We start from the raw sequence: 25,187 nt of genomic DNA on the forward strand, positions 1-25,187 counted from the left end.
TGGGGACTGGTGCCAAAGACCTCACAGGAGCGAAGTGCCTGTCATGGGAGTGAAACAAGGTGAATGGTATAATTTAAACTTTGCCATGGGGCGATATTTCATTTGCATTTTCTGAAAAGGAATAGAAACATGCCTTTAAGAAGGATTGTTCTACTGTGCACCAATAAGATTTGATAGTTTTCTTGTAAATTCCTGGTGGTTTTCCGTAGTCAGGAGATCCCTTTCCTGTCTACAAAGAACTCTTCTTATTCCTCTCGTCTATGCTTCAGCTTGATGTAAAACCTGATTCATTTCTGCATCACCTATCCCCTAAGATTCAATCCGTAGACACATTAGGCTCCAGCCTGACTTCCCCTTCGCAAGGTACAGGAGTTGTGCGAGGTCATCAGGGTGCAATTTGTCCAGAAGCGTCGTTCGACTACAAAGACTCCCCTTTACAGGACCAACGAGGCACAGATTTCGGTGCCAACTGCGTTCCTTACAATGTAATTGGCAGCAAAGAAATTTGTCTCTATCAGAGGCTTAGCACAAGCACGGATTGCTTTCAAAACATATAGCAGGCGAATGTCTCCATGCTGTCTGCTTGTCCTAATTCTCTTAATGCTACTATATCCAATGCCTCAGTTTTATCTGCCTGTTTGCCATCTTTTCTTCACCACACAGACAGCTCGCTCTTTTTTTCTTCTGTCCCTCTGTATCTGCAGTTCTGGAGAGCTTCTGCAACCTGTTTAAAAAGAAAAAAAACCAGATGAATACTTAACTTCTTGGGACCTGGTGTTGGCTCTGCAGTGAATAGTACTTCAGTTTCTATTAAGCTGGTTTCAGTGAAGTTGCCATGAGTAAGGGTCAGCATCAAGGCTTTGGAGGAGAAAAAGAGGGGAGAGAGAATTGACAATCACTGCTAGAAAAGATACTGAATTCACTCTAAAATATGAGCTTTGTCTCGTGGCTTATGACTCAGAAGTCCTTTCTGCCTTATCTACGGCTGCTTCATGCGGGACCTGGCTTTCCTGTTCTTAAAAAATTTCATATCTTGTTGATTTGTAATCTCATACTTGCACATCTAAATGCCTCATGCGTAAACTGGATAGCTCTTTCACTAGCCCTCTCTAGCCTTCTGGGGGTAAACACTCTGCTTTGGGTATATCTTCTGCACTGCCTTGCATTATGAAGGTATGTGGAGATGTCTACTAAATGCAGACTCGGCCCTATTAAATAGAAAGGAAAAAGGGGTCAAAAGAAAAGGAAAAGGAAAAAAAAATCCCTTTCCAAAGGCAAGCAGAGAGAACATCAGTCCTAAAACTGTCAAGGTAGGTGAGTTTTAACAAGGGGCAGAAAGGAGAAAAAGGAAATGGAAACAAATGAAAATGCTTGTATGAAACCCCTGACCAAGGTATATTGTTTCACCCTATAGTAATATGGCCCCAAAGAATTCATCCATTTGCTCCTTGTAAGATAAGCCTACCTTCTAATTACCCCACATTTTTTTTTGAAGTGGTAGCTTAATTAACAGCACATCTTATAATACATTTTTCAAGGACAGTGTCGCCTCATTAAAAAGTCATCAAAAGTCCGCTAACCAACTAATAATCTACACTTCACAGCTAGAAAGTTTAGTAAAATTGTAATGACTCAAGAATACCTGGGAGTCAAGAATAATTGGGAGTGAAAAAGAGGGAACTGGGGAGAGTGGCCACATGCCACATAGTGACTCTGTGCTGATACTGCAGACACTGGGTATTTACCCTGTGCATTTTTACATGCTTTGAGAGGAACTCAGTATCCTCCTCAATGGGAAACTGAGGCGGAGAAAGAGAAGTGAGTGACCCAACGCCACTCACAGTTTGGTGACAAGCCTGGTAAGACACTGGCCCAGAGAGCTCCAGTCCAAATGAGACAACGTGCAATACCTCCATCCTGGTTCTCTGTTTGAAATTATGAGGATTTAGCTCTCACTTTTCGCATAGGCTTAAATTATTATATAAATCGGTGGAAATAAAGGGGTGGGGGAGTGTTTGTGTGATGTCCTTACTTCTGTTCACTCCAAGTAGTTCCCAACATCTATAAAGCGTCCGCTGTCTAAACCTGCTGCCGCCTTAACTAAACCCTCTGTGCTGCAATTGATCACATGTGGGCAGACTGCTTATGAGGGGAGTCCTGCTGAAGCCACGAGGACTCCACACAGGCACAGCAGGCCATTTAAAGAGAGGTCTGAAATGCGCTCTAATAAACTGCGGTCATAATTAGAGCCCACTGGGAAAACCCGGCAAAGAACAGAATGGTTTTTTTCTTTCCTTTTTCTGTTTTACTTTTCCACTCCTCTTCTACTCTGATGTGACCTAATGGAGATGTTGCATTTCATGGAAACATCCCTTTTTGAAGATTATATGTCAGTGCTAAATCATAGGCAGGAACTGTGCTGGGTGCTAGCAGGGCAGACAATATTCAGAAACAACACTGCCAAACCAAGATCACTTTTTCTTCTAATTATCATCAAAAAAAATCCCCAAACAATTAAGGATGTTTCAATTTTTACAGTTTCCCCTACTCACAAGCTGCATCCTAATGCATCAATGAGTCAACTGCACAGCATCCTGATCGTTGAAAGTCCACAGAATTGGTAATATTAAAGTAGAATTTGTAGGAAATAGCAGGGAAAGACACTCTAAATAGGTAGAAAGAGAAAACGAAGAAACTCTGGAGAGCTTCAAAGAGATGAGACATTTGTTCTAATTACATAGGCTCCAGCTGCTCATACTGGGGAGGAAAAAAGGGTCACCCTAATCACTTTCAAATTTTGTAGAAACCGAGAAAATCTTGAGAAGTTTTCTTTCATCTGGTAGCTTTTAATGTCCGTAGGTATCCCTTCAGCTATTTAGATTCAGAAATTTTATTTGTGAGATTATTAGATGCAGGAGTTAGAGGTTTTGCTTTGTGCTTTCCAAAGTATTGGCTGTTTAGTTGTTGTTCCTTCAGTCCTCCCCGCAGTACTGTTGAAGTCTCTGACTTTCTTTACCTTATACTTTTTTATCCCAGCCCTGTGGTACATAGTCTTGCCTCTCAGACGTGCCCTTCGGTGTTGTCAGTTCACACTGCCATTCACAAAAGAAAACTCTGGGAGTGTGCTACCCCAGCCTTGGCTTCCTCCAGTAGGAAAGGAGGATCGTGCTACATCTTCATAACCGAGCAGTAGCCAAGCACTATCTCAGTGTTTTAGAAGAGAGATCCATGACAGCAGCGCAGCCAATGTCCAGGAGACATAAATGCAACAATCATTTTATTGTTAAATAGTGCGTCACACTTTGTGTACTGAGGGATTCTACATTTTTACCAGCTGAAGTTTCAGCCCTTTGCAAATATGAAGAGAAATGTAAGTTTAAGATTCTCCCCCTGACTTAACACGCATTTGCATTCAGAGCCATCTCTGCTTAGTGTTAGTTTAAGAAATTACTACCTTCTAACCCTCGCTCCTCTTAGCCCTTCACAGCCAGAGTAGCTGTGCAGGAGAGAACAGGAGCCTGTCCTGGCTCAGCGCCCATGGGCAGCCTCACAGCAACACGACAAACTTCGGACCCCGCTCTCCCCATATGGAGTCCCACCTGAAAGAACAGAGATCCTCGAACTAGGCAATTATTTGCTTGCATTTTTCAGAATTGTCTCTGGGAAGATGTATTTCCCAATATTTTATTTGTCGCTTGGAAGTATCAACCAATCAGAATACCATTCAGGAATCACGCACGCAACCGTCCCGATGGCACTCTCAGCCTTTTGTGGGTCAAAAATGGCAACATAGCAAAGTTAAGCAACTTGAACATTAATTTCTAAATGCTTGCCTTTGTAAAAGTCAGAACTCAAGAAGTGACTGAACATCAAGATGTCACTATCTGGCTTGTTTTGACATTAGTCGCAGACTTCTGTGCGGTGATGAACAGAAATGGTCACTTGCTTGACATCTAGTTAATATGTTCAACAGTTCCCGTCAGCTTCTGATGCATGTCAGTTGACATCTGTCACTTACGGGTGCATTTCTTAGCATAGTGACCAAAGAACTAATAAAATGCCGAGATGCCGGGAGACTGAAAGCTAAGGAGTATTTAAACTCTCCACCATTCCCTTCTGACGCACGGGGACAAGTTAATCTTTCATAAAGGGAGCAAAAGCTGTGCCTCCTGAAGGTGTGGGCAGACAATACATTTCCTCTGGAGGCAGAGCCAGGGAGTTTCCTGTTCACAGCCTTACAGTACAATTCGCTGCCAGCACACGTTATTTTTAATCTGCATCATTTCGGTGACCTAATTTGTATCCTGCTTCATGCACCCTTTCAAAACAGAGAGGGTGGCAGAATATGGTACAGGGGTGGGTGTGAGTGTGCAGCGGAATGAGTCCTGGTTTTCAGAATATTTCTAAAGTGAAAATAAAGAGAGACTGTGAGAGGGAGTGCTCCAGGTTCTTCCTTAATTGATATAAAAGAGGCCAGGGCGCACCAAACACAATGTAACTGGGATTTTAACTAATTAAAAATATGCCTCATTTTTCAGAATAAAATTGCACTTTCAGTCAAACTAAGAAATGTATAAGTGAAATACACTGAATATATTCAAATAGTCTACAAAAAGTGAAACATAGAAGAGGAAAAAGGCCGAAAAGGATAACATACAGGAATTTCTAGTTCTATGGTATCATGTGAAGTGAAACTTTTTTTTGGTTTCTGTCCAAGACCTCATCAAAAACCACAGCATGTCTGCCTACTTATATTTAAAAACAGAATTCTGTGCCATTAAATATTGCACAGAAAACCGTACACTGAAAGATTTTTAGCAAGTTTACGCATTCAAGTGCTTCATTTAGGAAAACCTGAGTAGAACATTGTGCAACTATTTCTCCTCTCTTGTTCATGTGGCCAAATGAGAGCTTTTAACTACATAATAACATATTGCTTCTTAGAGGGTGAGATTTCCTCAGTTTAAAAAGACAGACCAGTTCTATCAAAAGGCATCTGCACCAAGGATGAGGGTCTCAGATCCCCTCTGCAAAGCTCCACTGCTTTCTTACTGAGTTACTAGGCAGTGGGTGTCACACATACGGAGGCTGGGGGGCAGGCAGCTATAGGTTTTCAGATGTCTGCTGAAAAGAAGGTACCAGGAGCCCTTTCAGTCATTGTTGTGTCCTCCCCACTGTCCAAAAGCACTCCTGGCTCCCTTCATCCCACCCCGTTAAGGCAGAGCAGTCTCCAGTCCTTAGTTTTCTCATCCGAGTTTTCTGGCCCTGCAAGACCTCACCTCGGCCTCTGCTCTGAGCCTTGTCCCCCAGCCTGTCTGTCCTCAAGTCGTTCCCACCCTCCCTCCCCTCCTGGCTTCCAGTCAGCCCCTGACAGACACGTCCTGTTCCCACCGCTTTCCCTTAGCGATCTCCTTTCCCAGCCTGATCAGCAAACCCGCTTCTCCCACCCGCCTTGCCCTGTCAGTCAGCTTCTTTCTCCTTTCTGCACTTGCTGTCCAGTTTCTTGGTTTCTTAATTGCCAGTCCCAGGCCCCCAAGCCCCCACTGCTTCCCCCTCACCTCCCCCCAGCTCCTTTCCTGTATCTCCTGCCATTCCCCAAACTGCTTCTCCTGGTCACCTCCCACCCTCTGCGTTCTCTGAGCTTTCTCCCACTTACTGACACCACTCACAGTTGGACAGGGAAAAAAATCCCGCGGTTCCCACATCTCTAGCACATGTAAACTGCAGGTTTTGGTGTGTTTTTTTTCAAAACTGAGCAAACTTTGGTCAGATTTTTACCAGGGTGATAAAAGATGCCTCCTTGACAGAAAGTCCATCACGTCTATGGCAGAGTTCATGCTCTCAGTGCAGAACATGGGAGTGCTATCAAATGAAAGCTCGCATAATTTTTTTCAGATGTTAAACGTAATTCCTTTTCCATTACTGCGTTTCTCAAAGATGGCTACTGTTCAGGCTACGAAGTTTCAAAAAAGTCAGCCTGAGGCAGACATCCAGTGTGGAAAATTTCAGTCCAAGTATGAGAAAGTTATAAGCATCTGAAAACAGGGTCTTATAATGAGAAGTGTCAGACAACATCAATACTGGAAAGTGCTACCAGCTTGGCCCATAATGCAGGCTTTGTTAAAGACATCACCCAGGCTAACGATTGCCATATCAAGTTATAGGCTAATGCCTTTTGCAACTGCTGAGTTATAAAATCTTTAATGCTCTTTTTGGTTACAATGGTAAACCTGGCAGCAACTGGGAAAGACCCACAAAGCTGGAGAAAAAGTAGAAAACCTGAGGTTTTCTACTGCGGTTAAGTTACAAGACTGGGAACTGTGAAATCTGAATAATATTCTTGGCAGTGCCACAGAGCTTCCTGCGTGACTTAGGTCTAGCTGAAGGTTAACCTCTTGGTGCCTCAGTTTCCTCACCGCATTTTTTGGGACAGTGCTTATTTCATTTCTAGGCAGTGCTGGCGTACTGACCTGGCTTTCTGCACTTTAATGACGTGATACGCTAATTCTCTGTAATTTTTCAACAGCAGGGAAAACTTCTTGGGTTTGAATCTGTCGCTTGCATAATGGGAAGAAAGCAAGGAGGAATTTACTGGAATAATCCGGAAGTTGCAGTTTTCTTGGGCTCTGTCCCCAGAAGCACAGAATCACTGTGTGTCAGCCCTGAAATGTCATATAAACAGTGCTTCGCAACTCCTGTAAATGGTTTCCTGACTTTGTTAAAGGAAGTGGGCTGTCCGCTTAAAGCCCTTGTCTGGGTCACGGTGACTAAACCTTACTGCAGCATGCCTTTTTAAAGGTTTGGGTTTGTTTTAAATCGGAAACATTCCCCTAAGCCTCAACAAATAACAGGGGCGTTAGAACATAATATACGCCCTTTGATCCGTGGAAGTGCAGCGGCGTCTCGCCAGTAGCTGTAGCCCAGTTCACCTGTACACTGATCCACTAACGCTTACAGGAGTTAGGGGACTAATTCTATTGTGTAATACTGTAAACATTAGTCATAAATGCTTGTAGAAAATACTGGGGGAAAAAGTACTGGGAATTATGAGAATTTGAATCATATTCAGCTATCAATATCCTGGCTTCAAACCCCAAAGATCCTCTGGGTCAAATTCTCCTTGTCTTGCACCCGTTGCAACCCTTTGGATCTCTTGGTCCAGTTCAGAACTCATTAGCTAATTGCTAAAGGCAAAACAAAACCACGTATTAAGGCATCTATTCATATTAGGTACCAAATATGTGTATTCTGCAGCCACTCCTGAGACACATAGACGTCTGTATAACTGTTCACCATGCCATGTGTTGTTGTTTGCATAAATTTAATTAACATATTCACACAGAATACAATTATTCTGATATACTAAGCTACTCTACATGTGATTAAAAAATAACAATGTGTCCTGGGAACAGTTAGCAAAACTGCCAGAATGCAGATAAAAACTGTCTTATTAAAATGCAAAAATTGGCATTTACCTTTCTTGTTATCCCTGTGGGGGCCATTACATGCAATAATGAAAAGATGTCCCTTGAAATTTTTAATAAGGCTTTTACCCATTGAGTCATAATCTCCGTTTTATTAATTACAAGCAGAAATGGCTTCCTAAACCCTGTAACTGCTGAGTGCAAGCAGCCTTCACAGTCAATACTCAGGCTTGGGCAATCCGGCAAGTGTCAGGCAACAGCTAAACTAAGGATGTGGGCTGACTCTACAAGCCAAGCACATGAAGATCCAGCAAGGACATTTGCACGTCACGGTGACAGCTCTTGGGCAGTTCCATGACATGTTCCATAGCGCTTTGTTTACAATCCTCTGGTTAGCAAAAAACAAGTAGGACACCCCTCGTGATTACTTGCTGATTATTATTTGGCCCCATGGACACTACTGTGCTTTCCTTTTACTTTGGAACTTGTCTTCATTCGGAGCATGAAGAGCCAGACGCTAACTGCTGGCGCTGGGCTCCAGCTCTGACTCACTTGCCCTATCCTATATTCAGTGGTACTCAGAAAATACCACAGAGAAGGGACTGAACTCCTGTGTTTCAGTAAAAGCCTGGCTTTTCCCTTCATCTGTCTAATTACTCTCATCCTCCCAAGCTTTTGACCAACAAACCACTCTTGGTTGAAGCAATTTGGCAAATGTGATCCACTACCATGGCTACCGCTGTTTCTACTAGTAATCAGGGCTCTGCTGTACATTTGACATCAGAACGGCTTTATTCCGCAACAGGGGGAAACATCTATTTCTGCAAACTGTCATTCAAGGAGCTGTTTAAAACTTGACAGCTCTGAGATTTATTTTTATGATAAAATACTAAAACATTGCCAACACAAAGGTGAATGGTTCGGGCTGTCAATCCAAAGTCTCATAACATGCACCGAAATACGGGGTTCAGGGGGCCAAAGAGGAGCTAACGAAACATTATTAAAGTTGTAAAATTAAGCAATCTAAAGCAAGGAAATTCCAAGGTGAATTGGCCCTCACCACCTCCAAGCCTCCCTTTTCTTTTCTAAATTCGGTTTGTCTTTTCTCATCCTTATGCCCCAGGTCATTTCATCTCTGCATTTTATACTGGTGGCTTTCTCTCAGGTAATGCCTGAATATCACAGAGAGAGGAGAGAAGGAGAGAAAGAAGCTTACTGTTCTTTATTTTAGTGCCAAAACTGAAACTGTGGAGACTTTCTCAGGTCCATAAAGGAACACCCTATGGCAACATTAAACTGAGAAGCTGTAGTAAGTCTTTCCTGATCATCTGTGTGCTACAGTTTTTCAGAGCTTGACCATTTTGAGACAGATTTTCTTAGCCACCTCTGTTATTTACAAAGGCAACATGTCAAAACCTACAGACACTAGAACTTCTTAGAGAAAAGCTTGCCGATGATTTTTAAATGGGCAAACCCATGTATTTTCCCCTAGCCTTTTTCTTGGAAATTGCTGAACTGTTTGGCTAAAATGTTCCGTGGAGCAAAATGCAGCCTGAGTCAGATAGCATGGAAACTATCTTCACTAATGATTGAAGTTTGGCAAGACTGTAAATAGCAGAGTTCAGGTCTCAGTATTAGTCAATTTAATTATAGGTGGGGCTATCAAACCGTCCTACGTGATAAATTGCCATAACTTCCATTTCATAGCCTGAAAGCCTCTGATCTTTGTGGGAGGCAGGTTGGCAGTGGGGTCCTTTACAGGTTCCCCAAGGTCATGCAGTAGCTGCTGACAGATCCGGGATGGCATTCATGAGGGCTGACCTCAGATCTCCCCTGTAACCACAGACTGTCCTTGATTTTGCTTGGCTCAGTAATGCTTCCTCTCTCTTGGTCACACCACTCTCCCACAATTCTCTTCACTGTTGTCTCACTCTGACTTGTCCTGCCCTTCTTCCCTTTCCTTGGCTTCCCTTCCCACAGTGGTTCAGTCTTTACCCTTACACTTTCCCTGGATGTCTGACTCCCTGAGAGTTTAACCCAGTTTGGCTGCCGAGGAGAAGTATGGTTTCCATTCCGGGACCAACGGTGCTGGGCACATACTCCCTCCCCACAGTCGCCCTCTTCACCTCAAGCGTCTTGACTTCTGGTTGGCCTCAGGAGAAAAAAGGAGAGCAGCTGGGTTGCTTTCTGACTGGCTGTGGGAGGAAGAGCTGGAAGTCTGGTCTAGTGTCTGTAGGACTTGTTTATATGTCACATTCCACATGGTATAGGAAAGTAACATTATATATGACTGTAACCTCTGGTTAGTGACAGTTGGCAGTTATATGATCCGATTACACCATAGTTATGTTGCCTCAGGCAAGTTTTAATTATGAACATTTTGATTTTTCCACCAGTTTTCCCAGGAAGTTCACCACCATGCCCGCATCAATCAGATCTGAATTATTTAAGCCCTCCCACAAATGTGCTTTTTTGGTTAGTTTGAATGTGTCTAGGTTGAATGTGAGGTTTTTCAAAGTGATTTCATTTCCTAGTAGGAAACAAGTAGCGAGGTTTGACGTGTGTCCTGAAGCCCAGCTGAGGAAGCGATGCTGGGCAGCAGCACTCCATGGGCTGGACCGAGCCGGGGTCAGCAGCGAGGGCAGCAGCTGTGTACCACGAGGGGTGCAGCGAGGTGGCCAGCTATCACCCAGAGGAGCTCTGTCCCTGGAAAGACAGAGGTGTCTGTCTTTCCCTCCTCTTCAGGGGTGTCTTATTTTGTGAGCACCTTTTGTGCTGACTGCTGGGGACACGGGCGACAGAACTGCTGGCACAGGGGTGACCCTCCAGGGGCTTGTAAACCTCAAGAAAATTAAAAATGCAAACAGTGAAGTTACTCAGATGTCCCAGTAACTTGCTGGGAACTGACCTGGAGCTAATAAATCCCTGAAAACCCAAGTTGCAGGCCCAGACAGGTGTTTTGTCACCAGAGTTTCCAGGCAGTGCAAAAGCAGGGCAGAGCGACCCAAACTGGCTTCTCTATCCAGGCCAAAGACCATACACAAGCAGCTAAATAGCTTCCATACCAATTTGTCCCTAGAAGCAACATGGCTGCATTTGCCATGGTGCCATGCCAGCATTAATTCACCCTCCCAAAGCCAGTTGGCCAGCTTTTGGTGTCTTTGTATCTTTGGCACAAGTGATTCACAACTCCCAGACAGCTGGCCACATTGTGAGATTGTTTTCCTTTTTACTTCCTTCCAGAGGAATTGGCAGAAGCACCTGCAAACCCTCCTGGGCCTGACAGCAAAGGCTGAAAGTTTCAATCTAAGTGGGTTCTGACTTGTCACCTGGAGCTAATGGAAAAAAAATAGACTTATTTGGCAGGCCGGGTGGAGGTAGTTGACCTCCAAGTCTTTGTCTCTTCATCAGTTTTGCTCTAGAGAAGATATGGTAGCAAAGCAGAGTGGGGATTCCCTCTTGCTCTACCCAAACGTGGGCCCAGCAGGACGGAGATCTGAACTTCCCAGACCTTTTATCAAACCAGCAAATGTAACCAGGTTACTAATCCCAAACTTTCAAAAGTCAGAAGCCAGGCTCCAAAACATCACAGCACTTGCTTAAAACCACAAGGTGTTTCTCAGATGTTGCCTTGCGGCACTCAGTTTTTATTCCATTTTCAAGTGGAAACCAAGAGAAACATACTCATTCTCAAAAAAAAAAACCCTGAAAATATTTCACGTGAGCACTACATTCCAAAAGATTAAGAAGAAAACCTAAAGTCTCGAAGGCTTTCAACTCTCATAAAAACTCTGGAAATAACTTATTTTAATTTCAAAACCCTGTAAGGTATAAAAGGAACATTTTTATAAAGCAGCTCTGACTCATTCTAACACATTTTGTCTTCATTCATGCATGCTTTTGACTCAGACTAAAAGACTTGGATTGCAAAGCCTCATGTATGTGTGTGTTCTTTTTTTTTTTTACCTTCACAGCTTTTTTTGGGAAATACCTCAATGAATACAATGGCAGCTACATCCCTCCTGGGTGGAGAGAGTGGGTTGGATTAGTGAAGAACTCTCGCTTCTATAATTACACCATTTCTCGCAATGGTAACAAAGAGAAGCATGGATTTGATTATGCAAAGGTATTTTCCAGACACATAAATGCTGCATCATTAAGCCATATAAAAATCGCTTTCAGATAATTAATTAACCAGATAATTAATTAATTAACCAACTACAACCAAGAAATTGAGATGACATTCTCTCTCCAGGGCATTTCAGATCAGTTTCCATGTGAGAATATTAATAGCACAACTGAATAAAGTTTCCAAAGGCTCGTCAGTGCAGCCTGGTGATTCCTCTCTCCCTCCCTCCCTCCCTCTGCTAGAAAGTGATGGTTCTGTGGCAGAAGCAAATAGTAAATAAAAGCCTTTCCCAAAAATAATTGTGCACTTGCACTACTGAACTTTAAAGCTAGTGTTGCCAGTTGTTACCCACATAAGAAGGCTTAGTTCATGCTGTTTTCCATTATACAGTGCACACACAAAATAAGGCTGTGCGCCTGTGGTGTCGGACCGGATATAACTATGAGCATAGATAAGCAGGAGAACACGGCCGTTGGAAAACTTCAGAGCTTGTTCGTGCTCTTGACAAAGTTTGGAAAGTATGCCAAGGTGACCTGCCCACTGCCGTGAAGTTTCTCGGGAAGGCTTAGGAGTGCAGATCCCAGACTTTCCAGCCTGCAGAAAGCAATCTGGAATTTCCTCAGACTGTAGCTCACAGAAGATGATACAGATGTTGCAGCTGTGGTTTCTGACCCATGTAATGAGATTTTATTGGAAGCTCCCGATGCCTGTTTCTGATTTCCCCACCCGTAGAAATTATATGATACTAATTATGTATTTATATAGAGTGGAAAAAAGAAAATAAAGAATATTGGTTAGTTATTCCTTACGCACCCCTGTGCGCGCAGCTAGAATAAATAGGAAAATAAGAGGGGAGTGGATGCTTTGGGAGAGCAGTCATACAGGCATTTTGCTCGAACAGGCCACAAACCCAGAAATTATCACAACACCGGTGCCTCATTACCCATTTTGTACACCAAAAGGTCGTTTGCTGTCTCTTCCACATCCCTGCAAGGATGGTAGCAGCCAGGGCTACCGTGTCTGCTGCAGGAGAGCGGAAGGGGCAGGGGGGACAGGGAGCGGGCGGGCGAGGAGGTCACAGCTGGTTGGCTTGTCCTAGCACCAACAAGCGACACAGACCTTGTCCCTCAGGCTCTGCTTTTGCAGCTGTTCGGGGCCTCGAATCCACAACATATGATTAGTCATGCCTGGAAGTGCTTGAAATTACAAACATTGTCTCAGCACTTTCTCAATGAAGCTCGCACTAGACCTCCAGGCCAACAGTGAATGCTCCGAGGTGGCAGGTGGTTTAATTTAAGTTTTCATCTTTTTTTCTCAGTTCCATTTCCTCCCTTCCCCTTGTAGGCTTCCATTTGCCACCTTGGCTGTGGGTTAAGCCAGTTTATTAGCGAGTCACAACCTTAATCTCAGCAGCTGCACTGCTTAAAGTTGCACAATTAAACGAACAGAGCCTCCAGGAATTCAACTGCTCCCTGCATTCGCATTTGCAATTTCTTTGATAAGGATTTTTGCAATCTGTTGCCTGTTGTAGCTTTCTCCCACTTTGTACCTATGCAAAAGTATGATCTGAACAAAGAGCACGCAAGAAATATTTATGTAAACAGAAAAACAATGTTAAGAGTCAATGATTTCTTGCAGTTAGGAGGCATTATCTTGTGAAAGGGTTTTATCAGTGAAATTCAAGAGACAGTCAGTAGAGTCTGTAATTTTAAATGTTACTTAGCATTATATTACAAAATCTGGTAATCATATTTACTTAATGCCTTCTGTTGTATCTGATTTGCAAAATACTGTCTCATTTTATGTGGCATCGCCTGCTTAAGAAAGTAATTACCGCTCAGTCTCCCCTATGCTCCCTCGAATCATACATCTCTTTGATGGTATGGTTTTACTTCCTGATCTGAGCTTTAATGAGGGACTTGAAAATAACATAATAACATGATAGTATGTGATCTAATTAATCATGCACTTTGTAACTTTTGCTTTGTGTTAATCGTATGTTCCAGGACTACTTCACAGACCTAATCACTAATGAGAGCATTAATTACTTCAGAATGTCTAAGAGGATATATCCCCATAGGCCCATAATGATGGTCATCAGCCACGCCGCGCCCCATGGCCCCGAGGATTCGGCACCGCAGTTCTCAGAGCTCTACCCCAACGCTTCACAGCATATGTAAGTCAAAATCACACCCTGCCAGACTCGCTCCTTCGATCTGCTTCTTGTAAGGTATTTGTTTATGGAGACGTTGGAGGGACAGAGAATTCAAATATAAGAAACTGAGAGTAAGCCATGAATGTTCGCTTGTTTCTTTTGCCGTGCTTGCTCCTTTCGGGGAGGAGAGTGACAGCTCTGACCATTATTAAAACAGAGAGAAGCTTTTTTTCCTCCTGGGAAGTTGTGGGAGATTAAAAGGTCAGTATTTGGCTTTGTAAGGGCAGCTTCTTACAATACCCTGAAAATATGTAGACACAGGTCAGGATCTGTTGGAAAGATATTACTTCCTTCGTCTTCCTCTAAGATATGCGCTTCCTGGGCTCTAACTGACTGAATGTGTTGAGAGTAAAAACACCCTTTCATAGCTTTTGAGTGCACCAGATTTGTTTATAGACTTGATACCAGCAGATTCCCAAAATAGCCTATTAGACTTCATTTTTAAATAGCGTGCTTAATCTTTTCTGGTGATTACTTTATAATAAAAAAAAAAAAAACCAAAACCAACAACTCCTCATTTTGTTTCTAGAACTGAGGCTAGCTCCAGGTAAAAATCTGAGGATAGGCCTGGATTCCCCTTCTTGCTTTATACCTTGAATATTCTGCGTCCTTTTCCTCATAGTGAGGTGTTAGGGAAGCTTTCCATTGCCCTTCTCTCTGCCATGGGCATATGGACCACTCTTTCCATTTATGCTTAAACAATATCTTTGCACCTCTTTCGACACAGAAAAAAATTAATAAGGTATTTTATGTGGATTGTACATTGATTTAGCCTCTGAAAATGAGGAGGAATCGGCTTCATCACACAGTGGCAAAGCTCTTTGGTCTACAAATTGCATTTTGGACACCCTGCAGTAGCTCACACACAGGGATGGTCTTTGTAGTTACATTAACTACTTTAAAATTGCAAGGAGTAGCAGTTACTGCATAAACTGGATGCATTAACTCATCACTCGTGGGGACCAGGAAGAGATTTACTGTTCACAGCACATGGTTAAATATTTGTTAGTTTGTATTTTTTTATCCTCTTATTGACTGCCACTTTCTAGATATGCCGCTTTCCCTGACCTTACATCTTTAACGATATTTTTCTTATCCTATATTCTCAACAATCCTACATTCCTGACACTAGACTTTGCAAGTGACACAAACCAGTCATCAATGGTTCATAGTTATTTAGATATTCAGGGTAATTCCTACCTGAATACAGAATTTATGAGATTGATACCTTAGTTTGTAAATATTCACTTAAAATTGGTTCTCAAGTCATCATGCTGAAGAATTATTAACAACTTTTTATGTCCTACAGATAAAATAAGATAGACATGAACCCATAGAACCTGTCCTATTGGGTTGCATGAAAGACCTTTCTAACTCAGTATCCTGAATTATGTGCTCCTGCAGAAAGCAGCAGGGAATGCTTAGGGGGAGGAAAAAAAAAAAAAGAGAGAGAGAGAGAGAGGGGAATCCTTTTTGCTTGTTTTTCCAGCTTCTGAAAATCACCAGTTTAGGTGAAGCATCCAGGCCACTGTGCCCCATTCTCTCTGCATCGGTGTGCTCTCTTTTTGAACCCCGGTGGCAGCCTCACCGTCCTGCAGCAAGTTCCATAGTGCCACACTGTGTGTCAGGGACAAAGGACCGCTTCTTCTTTCCTTCTAAACCTGGAGCCTGTCCATGCCACCGGTGTCCCCTACTTTCCATTGTCTGAGGAATAATGAATAGTCACTACATCAAATTTAATGGACCTCTCCCATGTCTTCTTTCAATCACCCCTTTTCATAGCAAGAGAGTTATATCTATTTGTTCTCGCTCTGTTCAACAGATTGCTTCCCGTTTAGTGGCACAGATTGCCTGGCCTCAGGCAAGCCATCCTGTCTGCTGGGGGACTATCCATCATACAGGAGGATAGGATTCAAACTGTTTCCGCTTAGCTGGGTGGACCGCGTCTGGAAGAAAAGCACTGAATCATTGTATCTTGCTCTACCTCTCCCCAGGCCAAAGCAACTCATTTTAGGCTCCGTGCTCACTGGCTTCTCATAAAAGCGTGCTTGTAGGAACTTGCATTGGTTTATCATCCTCCTGACGCTTTCTGTCGCCTGATGCTTCCAGCCTACTGGTTTTCTAGCTTGTGCTGCTAGAACCAATGGGATTAGTTAGTCTCCAAAATTTTAACTGCCTCTCCACCTTTTACAGGTTGCGTGTCACCTGCAAAGATCAAGCAACAATCCTAGTTATCTATTTGCAGGCTTAGTGTCATTTGAGTACTTGTGTAAATTATTTTCTGTTTGCACGGATTCCTGGGGTCTAAATACCTTGCTCTGTTAGGCTACTTGTGAAACAGCCCAGAATATGAGACTCAGCTGTGCTGCTGCTTCTTGTCTTCTGGTGTTGTTGATATCTTGGCAACCTCCTTGCAAAGAGTGTTTTCTCTAGTGACCTCAAGAGATCCTTGCTGGGTTGTTTTGTGTTTCCTATTGCACTGACAGACTGCATGTGTTAGAGTTCAGTCTACAGACTAAGAAATGAGACAAACTGAAGATAAACTGCCAATTTGGGTGGCTGAAGCCTCCAAATAACTGATTTCTCTAGCAACAATATTAGCAACGCGCTCTAAAAGATATAAGAAGTTCAGTTCTCACAGAAATATTCGGTGCTCCCTGTGAAAACAGCACAAGAACAATAAAATCCCTCCTGCCAAGGTTTGTGTAATTTGAACATTTAACCCTTAGGTTTTCTTCCTTGGTGGTCAAGCACCATTTGAATCTCTTTCTTTCTGACCTTGGGTGAAAGCCATCTGACCTTGGATTTTGTTTTTAAAAATGTAGTTGCTATATCATGTTACTGTAACGCCTACCTCCAACAAAGAAGGGAAACCAGGTCAAAAGCTGCTTGCTGGCTTTACAAACTGAGATGGAAGGTTATACCTACAAACCAAGGATTAAGATAGCCTGTCAACCACATGTGAGGGGAAGTTTTGCTTAAAAGGACAGTAGCTGAAGCAAGACCTTAACTTATGTGACATTTCTTTGCTGGTAAAGTGCCTAACATTTGATTGAAATACTGTCTGTATAAATTTTTAAAAAACACAAACCATAAGTTTGTTTAGAAGACATTTTCCACAGCGTGTATGCAGAGGGGAGCTGCTACACCAGGAAATACTCCCATTCAGGGAAAGTTCTGCCCTCAAATGGGGGTGTCCATTGGTCTCATTTCCCCACTTAACAACGTGGAAAGAAGAAAATCAAGTGAATGCAGCAGCAAAGTCCATAAGATATATGAAAAACCCATCAAAGCCAAAAAGAAAAGGAAGAATTACATACCATCATTACTTTACAGTCCTGTCCTCCTCAGCACAACAGCCTGCTGGAGCGGCATGAAAAGTCTTACAAGGAGAAGAAGGGTAATGGTGTGTCTGCTGTTTTATCATTAATTTTAAGTGAACCCTGCTAATTCTCATTAGCTCCAGTTTAACAGACTGTATCATACTGGAAGCAGCAGACACTCTCTATTGTTTTTAAGCATCCATTCACCCTCCCACTCTCCCACCTCTCCTCTCCTTAAAACATGTCCTGTTTCTGACACCTAAAAATATTTCTGAAAGTTTATGCTGGCTGCTGTCTCCATAATGAGTGATATATTTTCTGAAAATAAATCATACTGATGCATTTCCTCTAGTTATGCCCAGGAGTTATTTCTGTGGAAGAAAATGGGACTGGAGAAGATGTACTAGATGAAGGCAATACATGGATTATTGCTGTGGTAATGAACATCGTCTGTTGGGGAGCAGGGTTGCTAGACCTTTGGAAATGCTGTTGTTAAATATGAAGTTACGACACAAGAGGTGGCTCTCTAGGTGCCCCTGGCAGCTGTTACAGGGGAATCTTGTTCCATCAGACGGCTGAGTAGGAAAGCTCTGACTCAAAGGATGCTCTAATGAAAGACTGAATTCTCAGTTATGCTCAGGGCCTCTGGCACTTTAACTTCCCTTTACCTTCCAGTGTGAACCAGTCCTAGGGGAAATGTGAATCAGATCTAAGCTGTTTATAAGCTGTGAAGTAAACAAACATTAGAAGCAAAAATCTGCGGGAGGCAGGTTTACTGAAGAATGTAAAAAATGGAGATCTGAAACACTGCTGGCTGTGCTGAGTTAAAGATCCTTGGGCTGGCAGGAGGACTGACAACCAGATTTTATGGTTACCTGGAAGCAATCCTATTGCCACGCTGAATATCTTAGGAGGAGCAGCTAGAAGTGGTATCTGGGAAGAGAGCGGAAAGCTTCCCAACGTAATGTGAGAAAAAGTAAATGGTATGAAAGGCAGAACTTTAAATTTCCATTTAAAGATGGTATGAAAGGTGCTGAAGGACCAGGTCTGGAGGTAGCAGTGAGTTTGTAGTAGCGAAGCATGAAAAGCAATGCTGTTGCACCTCCAAATCCCCAGAGCAGCCTTAACTGCGAATTTGAGGTGTGAGAGGGGTGCCATCAGGGTGCCTTCTAGTCACTGAGGCTGAGTCGCGAACATCTGCCAGTTACAGTGGTATTTCTTGTAATGTGGACACTTACTCATTAGAGTAGGATCACACATTTGCATCAGTAATAAATCTTGACATGTCAGTGTGTCTCCTCACAGCTGGCCTGAGGCCCACTTAGGCTCCTGACTTGGAGATAAATGATCAAAATCACCACGTACGTCATTGCGAGTGTGACTTTAAACACGACTAGAAGAAATAGTGTGACATAGAAATGTGGGAAGATTTTAGTTACCCAATTAACTTCTGCATCAGCAACAAATATTTTTTCCTAAAATAAAAAGGTGTTATACTTAACGGGTAACAACTTTTTTTTCTTCTTTATTGTTGTGTTACACTTCAGGGGTGAAACTTTCATACCTCACATCCCCTGATATATAAATATCGCTGGGTTTAAAAGATTCATTTTTTAAAAGGTAGGGAAAGTAGACCCAGAACGGTGACATTCAACTTCACATTAATACTGACCACGTCACTTGTCATGTTTTTTTGACTTTTAATTTTGCCCGGAACCTAGGCTTCCTGCTTTCCAAGAACAGTGTCTAAAACCGGAAGTCTCCTTTCCCTGAAAACAAAGGATTTGCTTCTTCTGTTTATTTACTCTTTTTCTGAAGAAACAAGACCACTTAGGCAACGTTTGCTAATCATATTTCAAAGAATAATATAGGTGTTAGTTTTGTAAAGAAACTATTCATTTTTCACAAGGAGTTTGGCCATAGGTATTATTTTAAAATGTTGTTGACTTTTATTTTTATGAAAAGAAGATGTTCTTGGGGCTTATAAGTACTTTATTATTTTCACTAACTGGAGGACTCCCAATGCAAACAGATTAGCCAAACACTTTGGGATAAAAACCCCCGAGAACTCAATGGAATTATTCACAATCAACATTTTTAGACAGTATTTTTGTGATCATAATTTTCCTTTGTTGGATAAAAATAGGAGGGAATTAGGAGATTGTAAATAGAGGCAGGTTTTTAGTATGAGCAATTGAACAAATGTAAATATGCTTGTTTCTTTCCATGTTAACCCATCTGAAAGGGAAATGTATATATTTAGATCAAACTTTTAGAAAACAAATGTTAATTTAAAGTTGCACTGAATTCTGGGAGCTCTTAAAAAATATTGTGCCCTGCTTTATTCTATTCCACGCAGATACCACAACGGTGTAAAAAGCATTTGCCAAGCTGAATCTCCCATTCTTTGCTTAACCTGCAAAGTATCTTTTTATAATAATGATTTGCAGAAGGGCTTCATTCCATGTGTTTCATTGAATATCACACAAAAAACAGTTCAGTTACTAGTAGAAGATAGGATAATTCATTCCTGATTGATTTGCTCTTTCAATAGGTCCTCAAGTACAAGCATCCATTGTTTGGGGTTGCTGTTTTTTTTTTTTTAATTTCTTGTCTAACTTAAAGTTGTTGTGGTACCTTAGAAACCAAATGAGATGCATTGCCTATTTTAAACTTCAAATTTAAATACACAATAAAGTAAGATTAATTAAAATGTATGATATGGAATGCTGATTGTTCATGTGGCTGAAGGTCAGTGAGGCCTTTTGGACTCAAGCGACAAAGCTGAATGCTAATATAATTCCTTTCCTCCCAACATAACTTTAGGTATCTATTTGAACCAGTGCTTGCCGATAAATAACTGATAATTTCATGGTGAATCTTTCTTTAAAGAGAAAAGTGTACTAGCGCTTATAGATAACCTACTCCTTCCATAACCTGTAGAACACTTTGTTGTCACCACTGTGGGCTTCCCTGCTGCTGTTTAACAGGTGGTAAATAGACAGTGGTTGCAATTTCCATGATAGGGCATAAGCAAAACGATGGACATTGATGCAGAGACGTTAAACGCTAACAGAACTCATACCCCACAACTCAGCCCTTTCCTGAGGAGACTGTAATCTAAAGCTAGAGAAGGCTAATACTATTTTACTTTTTCGGTTTTTTCAAATATGCATGTAAAATGGGATGATTTCTCTGTAAATTTATTCACATAGGTGTATGATTACAAAATCTCAGGGTGAATTTTTTTTCTCATTCTGAGAACGTGTTTATGGGAAAGTGCCTGACTGGGTTCAGCATTTGTTACTGTTACACATTTGGGATTTTTTTGTTAGTTAAACTGGGGGGATCAATTTGAAATTTTATGAATCTGACATCTTCCTGTGTCCTGCCCAGTGCCAGAACAGACCTGTGACAGAGTGCCGAGAAGTTTCTGTGTAGGAAGTTCTGCATAGTGTGTGTTGGACAAATGTAAGAGAGCAACTGAGCGACCTAGATTTGCCCAAGGTAGTATAGCCTACTATACATATTTGGTAGAGTAATCATTTCCTCTCTCAATCCTTACCCTCTCTACAGATTTAATATTCATGTAGTATGTTGCTGGTCATTTTAGAACCATCCTACATGTGGGGGAGCACTTTTCCATGTTATCTATTTTCGTAACATGTAACATGAACTCTCAGTCAGTCTCCGGGCACACATTCAGAGGTTTAAGTGCTTTACTATTTGCTGATCAACTAGCAAGATTGACCTTGAAATCGGACACTGCTCCTTACTGAACTCTGGGGCGGCATCTGAGCTGCTCAGGGTAAGCCCAGCAAAGACCGACAGGCAGGTGATCTCCTTGCCAGGCTTAGAGGCCATGGACAACCTGAAAATGATGAGGTACCTGGCACGGTCTGCTGATCATGGATCAACAAATGGGCTCAAGACAAGATAGCCTCCATGACTGAGAAAAGGCAATAGAAGACACAGTACATTTCTTCTATCCAGTATTCCCAGTGCTAGGAGGAATCAAGGAAATGTAGATGGCTGTGTTACTTTACAGTAGTACTTGTCAATGCAGACCAAAGCTGTTCCCAAAAAGGGAAGAATAGAAACAGTGACAGACCGTGTCATGATGACTTTCAAGGGCTAACAACAGCTGAACATTTAGCTGATATCTCCTACTGCTGTGATAAACAGTTATTACCGATGGTGAAGAAGTCTGCTGGCTTGGAAAGGTTTTCAGAAATCAGCAACATTCTCCCCAGAATCCACCTCTGTTGTGTCTGTTGTGGCATTTTTTACCCCCACAAAAGGTAGACAGATGTGAGGGCAATGTCAGGTCACCTCTCACCTATGTGCCTGGCAAGCAGTGCCGTTCTGGTGGAATTCTGCAAGGTACAACAAAGAGGGGTGGGCAGGGAACACAGACAAGCTGTGGGCATTTTGGATTCCTTTCTGTCTCTTCCCTAGCACTCTTTCCCCTCCACTTTGGGCCCCCATTTCACATTTCTCCATCAGCCACTGGCATTGGATATTTCGCAGAAGGTCCTGTTCCTTGACTTGCCTGGGAGGAAAATTCTGCTCACTCTCTGCCTACTGCATTTCTCACCCAGAAAATTCAAAATGCATTTGGGAAGTGTCTGTGAAAGGTTTTAACCGCCCCGCTAAACCCTTGAGTGCTGCTTTTAAGGACTATCCATTATGCGGAGGAGGCTTCTGACAATGGCCTGGGAACGTGAGACCTGAGCCTGCTTCAGCAGCTGGCTCTCCTTCCTGGCACAGCGGCAGGCTGTCACAGCGCTGCCGGCTGAGCGCGGCTCACAGCCACCTCATCCCGCCATGGCGGGGGCACTCAGGAGTCTGCTGGAAAAAAAAAAAATAAACCCAGGGTTTTGCTGGAAAACACTGATTAATCGAAACTGAGCTCTTTCATGGGAAAAATCTCATTTGACAAACTTCCAAAGAAGCAGAGGAAAGTTTGCGCTGGAAGTATCCTTCCTTTCTGTCAACGTGCCTGATACCTGATAGGTGACCAAAACTCCTAAGACTTGTTTCTTCAAAGTCTAGGGCTCCATCAGTCCATCTGCTAGGGCTGCTGGCTAGCCAACGACCTAGAGGACTGTGCTCCTGGGCTCAGTTTCATTCATTTTGTGGTAATATAAACATTCCTTTAAAAAATCAGATTTCTACCATGGGAAATGTCAAAATTTTGACTTTTCAACCCGAAATGAAAGACTTTCCATCAGAAAAGGAATTTCACTTTATGTTTGTCTTTGTTAACCTTTCCATACATCTTAGGAAGGAAGTACTCAAGGAAACGTTCACAAACCCTGTGTTACCATTGTCTCACTTCTGTTTTCCATTGATGATAATTGTTAAGTAAGTTAATCAAAATGAGCTGTATATACTAGAAACATATGTACTTCACAAATTCTCCCTAAACTCTCAAAAATGTGGACTCCATTAATTTATTGCAGTTGACTATCAGTCTATTACCTTTCCCATTCAGACAATTTTTATCCTCGGAATATATAGTTATAGGTTTTCCATACTATAGCAGATACAGTAAAATCAACTGCTTCAGTAAAATCAAATGCTTACACCATTCAGTGATCACGCACAACCACGTCAAGAAAAATGAAAGCTGAATGAAGGACTGGTCAAAGGTTATCAGTATACAATGTTCTGATATTGTTCAGTGCTACCTTTTACAAAAGGACAACTACACCTAAACACTTCTGTGGGGAAAACGCACTTTTGCGTAACGCACATTAAAATGGTCAGTATCTAAACAGTAAATTAATATTGAATTGGATTTTGGTTATAAACTGAAAAGAGAAACATAGGAATCAAATCATTCCGATCATACAGCATTTTTTCATTTTCTATTTTCATTTCTTTTTTAAAGGTAATGCTGGGATACATGTATCATACTGCTGTGTATTAGAACGGGGGAAAAAATAAAAACCAAAGAACTTCATCAAAATGGCAAAGCCTAGATTCTCAAAGCCTCGATTCTACAAGTGTTAGAGAAGGAAGGTGGTCATATGTAAATGAGACTGTTACAGGACATGGATTTCGTTTGGTTTCTTTTCACCTTATTTTTGTCACGTATGCTAGGTATAAAAACAGGATTAATGGAAAGCTTTTGTACTGTGCATAACTGTACAGCAAATTTACTGGGCATATTTTTTGCAGTACCTTTTCTTCAGAGGTGATATATATGTGAACGTATTCTTGTTTCTCATATGATATCCTTCAAAAATTCACTGGCTGTGGATAGAACACCCCTCTTAAATCTTTCCTTTGATGTTTGTGCAAACTCCTAAAGCATCATTCTTTGCTTTAGTAGGACTCTGTGCTATACTTCTTAGCGCTAGCATCGATAGCAGTATTAGTTCAATATTGTTGTCATAGTTCCAGTTAAACTGGTAATGCACCGTGCTTTGTATTCACACACACAAAAAATAGCACCTCAACTGGATTTAGTGTATAAATAAATGCTATTTTGGTATGGGCAGAATTTGCACATCTACCACATCACCAAGCATCACCGGGATGTAGCTCATGTGCGGGCCAAAGGCAAGTGATAGAGCCTGAATGGGGGTCTGGAGTCAACAGCGCTGGTTGCAGCACCTTCTCAGCTTTCTCCTTCAAGGCCACAAGCATGGCTTCCTATCGGAGCTGACCTTGTGCCCAGGCAGGCGGCCCCAGGGGGATTGCACTCAGGTCCTGGCAATGCTTGCAGTGATGGGGAGGGGAAAAAAGTCAGTGCTTTTGCTCTTTGGAGCCTCTTGAAAACTGGTAACACCAGAGCTACTGTTCTTATCTCAGTACCTACTACTAAATTTCTTTATCCCACATGAAAATAACTTTCTTGTGAGTTTCATTGAACTTGTGCTAATATAAAGGTAATTTCCCCAGTGGAAACATCAGGGCGATTTACATGATACTAGGGGGAAGTAGTAATCTTTGATGTTTGACTTTCTTAATTTTTCTACTTATCTTTATAGGATGCATCATTCAGATGACCTTTTCTAATGATTACAGATCTAGTAGTGTTATTTGAGCCTGAAAGAAAGCTCAGAAAGCAAGTGGTTAAAAAATGTTGAGGAAGTAATGTAGGAACCAACTAAGCTTGGAAGCCACTGAAGTGATGTTTGTGATATTTTACATTCGGAATACCAGCTACTACATGGAATATGTGATTTAACTGTTTGTTGGCTATTCCTGTGCTAGAGGAGTTCCCACCTTCCTCTGAGGCCTGTGATGCTGCACAACTTTTCAGATCCTTTCTTTTCCTTACAGCACTCCCAGCTATAACTACGCACCAAACATGGATAAGCACTGGATCATGCAGTACACGGGGCCCATGCTGCCTATCCACATGGAGTTTACAAACGTCTTGCAGCGCAAAAGACTTCAGACCCTGATGTCAGTTGACGACTCTATGGAAAGAGTGAGTTCAAGAAACTACTCTGAATGCAATCTTTTTAGTCGGTTGCAAAATTAAATGAATTCTTTCTTTACCTTCACAAGCCGCAGCCTGGGGAAAGCCCCTGGGTACAAAGAATTACTCCACATATTCTCAGTAGAAATGAATTCTGTTTATGTTGTCTGCAACACAGTGCCAAGCTCCTCGCTTGCTTCTTTCAATCGCTGGGTGAATCAGCTGATGATTTTTTTAAAAGGAAAAAGTCACTGGGCCTAATATAAAGCCTGGTATTAACAGAAGATGCATCACCTGTGTGTACACATGGATAGACACAGGTGCACACACGACAACTTCTATTCATTTCACACACTCCCTTCACAGTTCATCCTTCAGCTGAAATCTGGGAATTGGCAAATCACAGCAACTCAGGTGTCAGTCTGCTGGTGTTTGCAGAAGTTAGGCAATGCAGTGTACAGCTAATTATAGGTAACGTGATACATGAACTATTAGGTGTACTTTGCATGACTTTTTGTTCAAAAATCAAGCACCATGACCAAAGATCTTCCCCCAGAGACATTTCTTTAAACTTTAATAAAAATTTACAGCCTTTTCCCAAGCCCACAACTGTAAGGAATGAGAAAGTTGTAGACTAACACAGTAAATCAAATACGAG

General features: G+C 42.1%; 1 protein-coding gene across 12 annotated transcripts in view; it reads left to right on the forward strand.

The window, feature by feature from the left end:
- SULF1 (sulfatase 1) overlaps positions 1 to 25,187 on the forward strand; it is a 153,340-nt gene that overhangs the window by 92,867 nt on the left and 35,286 nt on the right. For all 12 annotated transcript variants that reach the window (XM_063327023.1, XM_063327026.1, XM_063327025.1 and 9 more), the window contains 3 exons: positions 11,399 to 11,550; positions 13,560 to 13,729; positions 24,388 to 24,538. In XM_063327023.1, the coding sequence (XP_063183093.1) occupies positions 11,399 to 11,550; positions 13,560 to 13,729; positions 24,388 to 24,538 (473 nt within the window). The remainder of the gene's footprint in view (positions 1 to 11,398; positions 11,551 to 13,559; positions 13,730 to 24,387; positions 24,539 to 25,187) is intronic.

Source organism: Chroicocephalus ridibundus, chromosome 2, assembly GCF_963924245.1.
Source record: "Chroicocephalus ridibundus chromosome 2, bChrRid1.1, whole genome shotgun sequence".
Classification (NCBI taxonomy): Eukaryota; Metazoa; Chordata; class Aves; order Charadriiformes; family Laridae; genus Chroicocephalus; species Chroicocephalus ridibundus.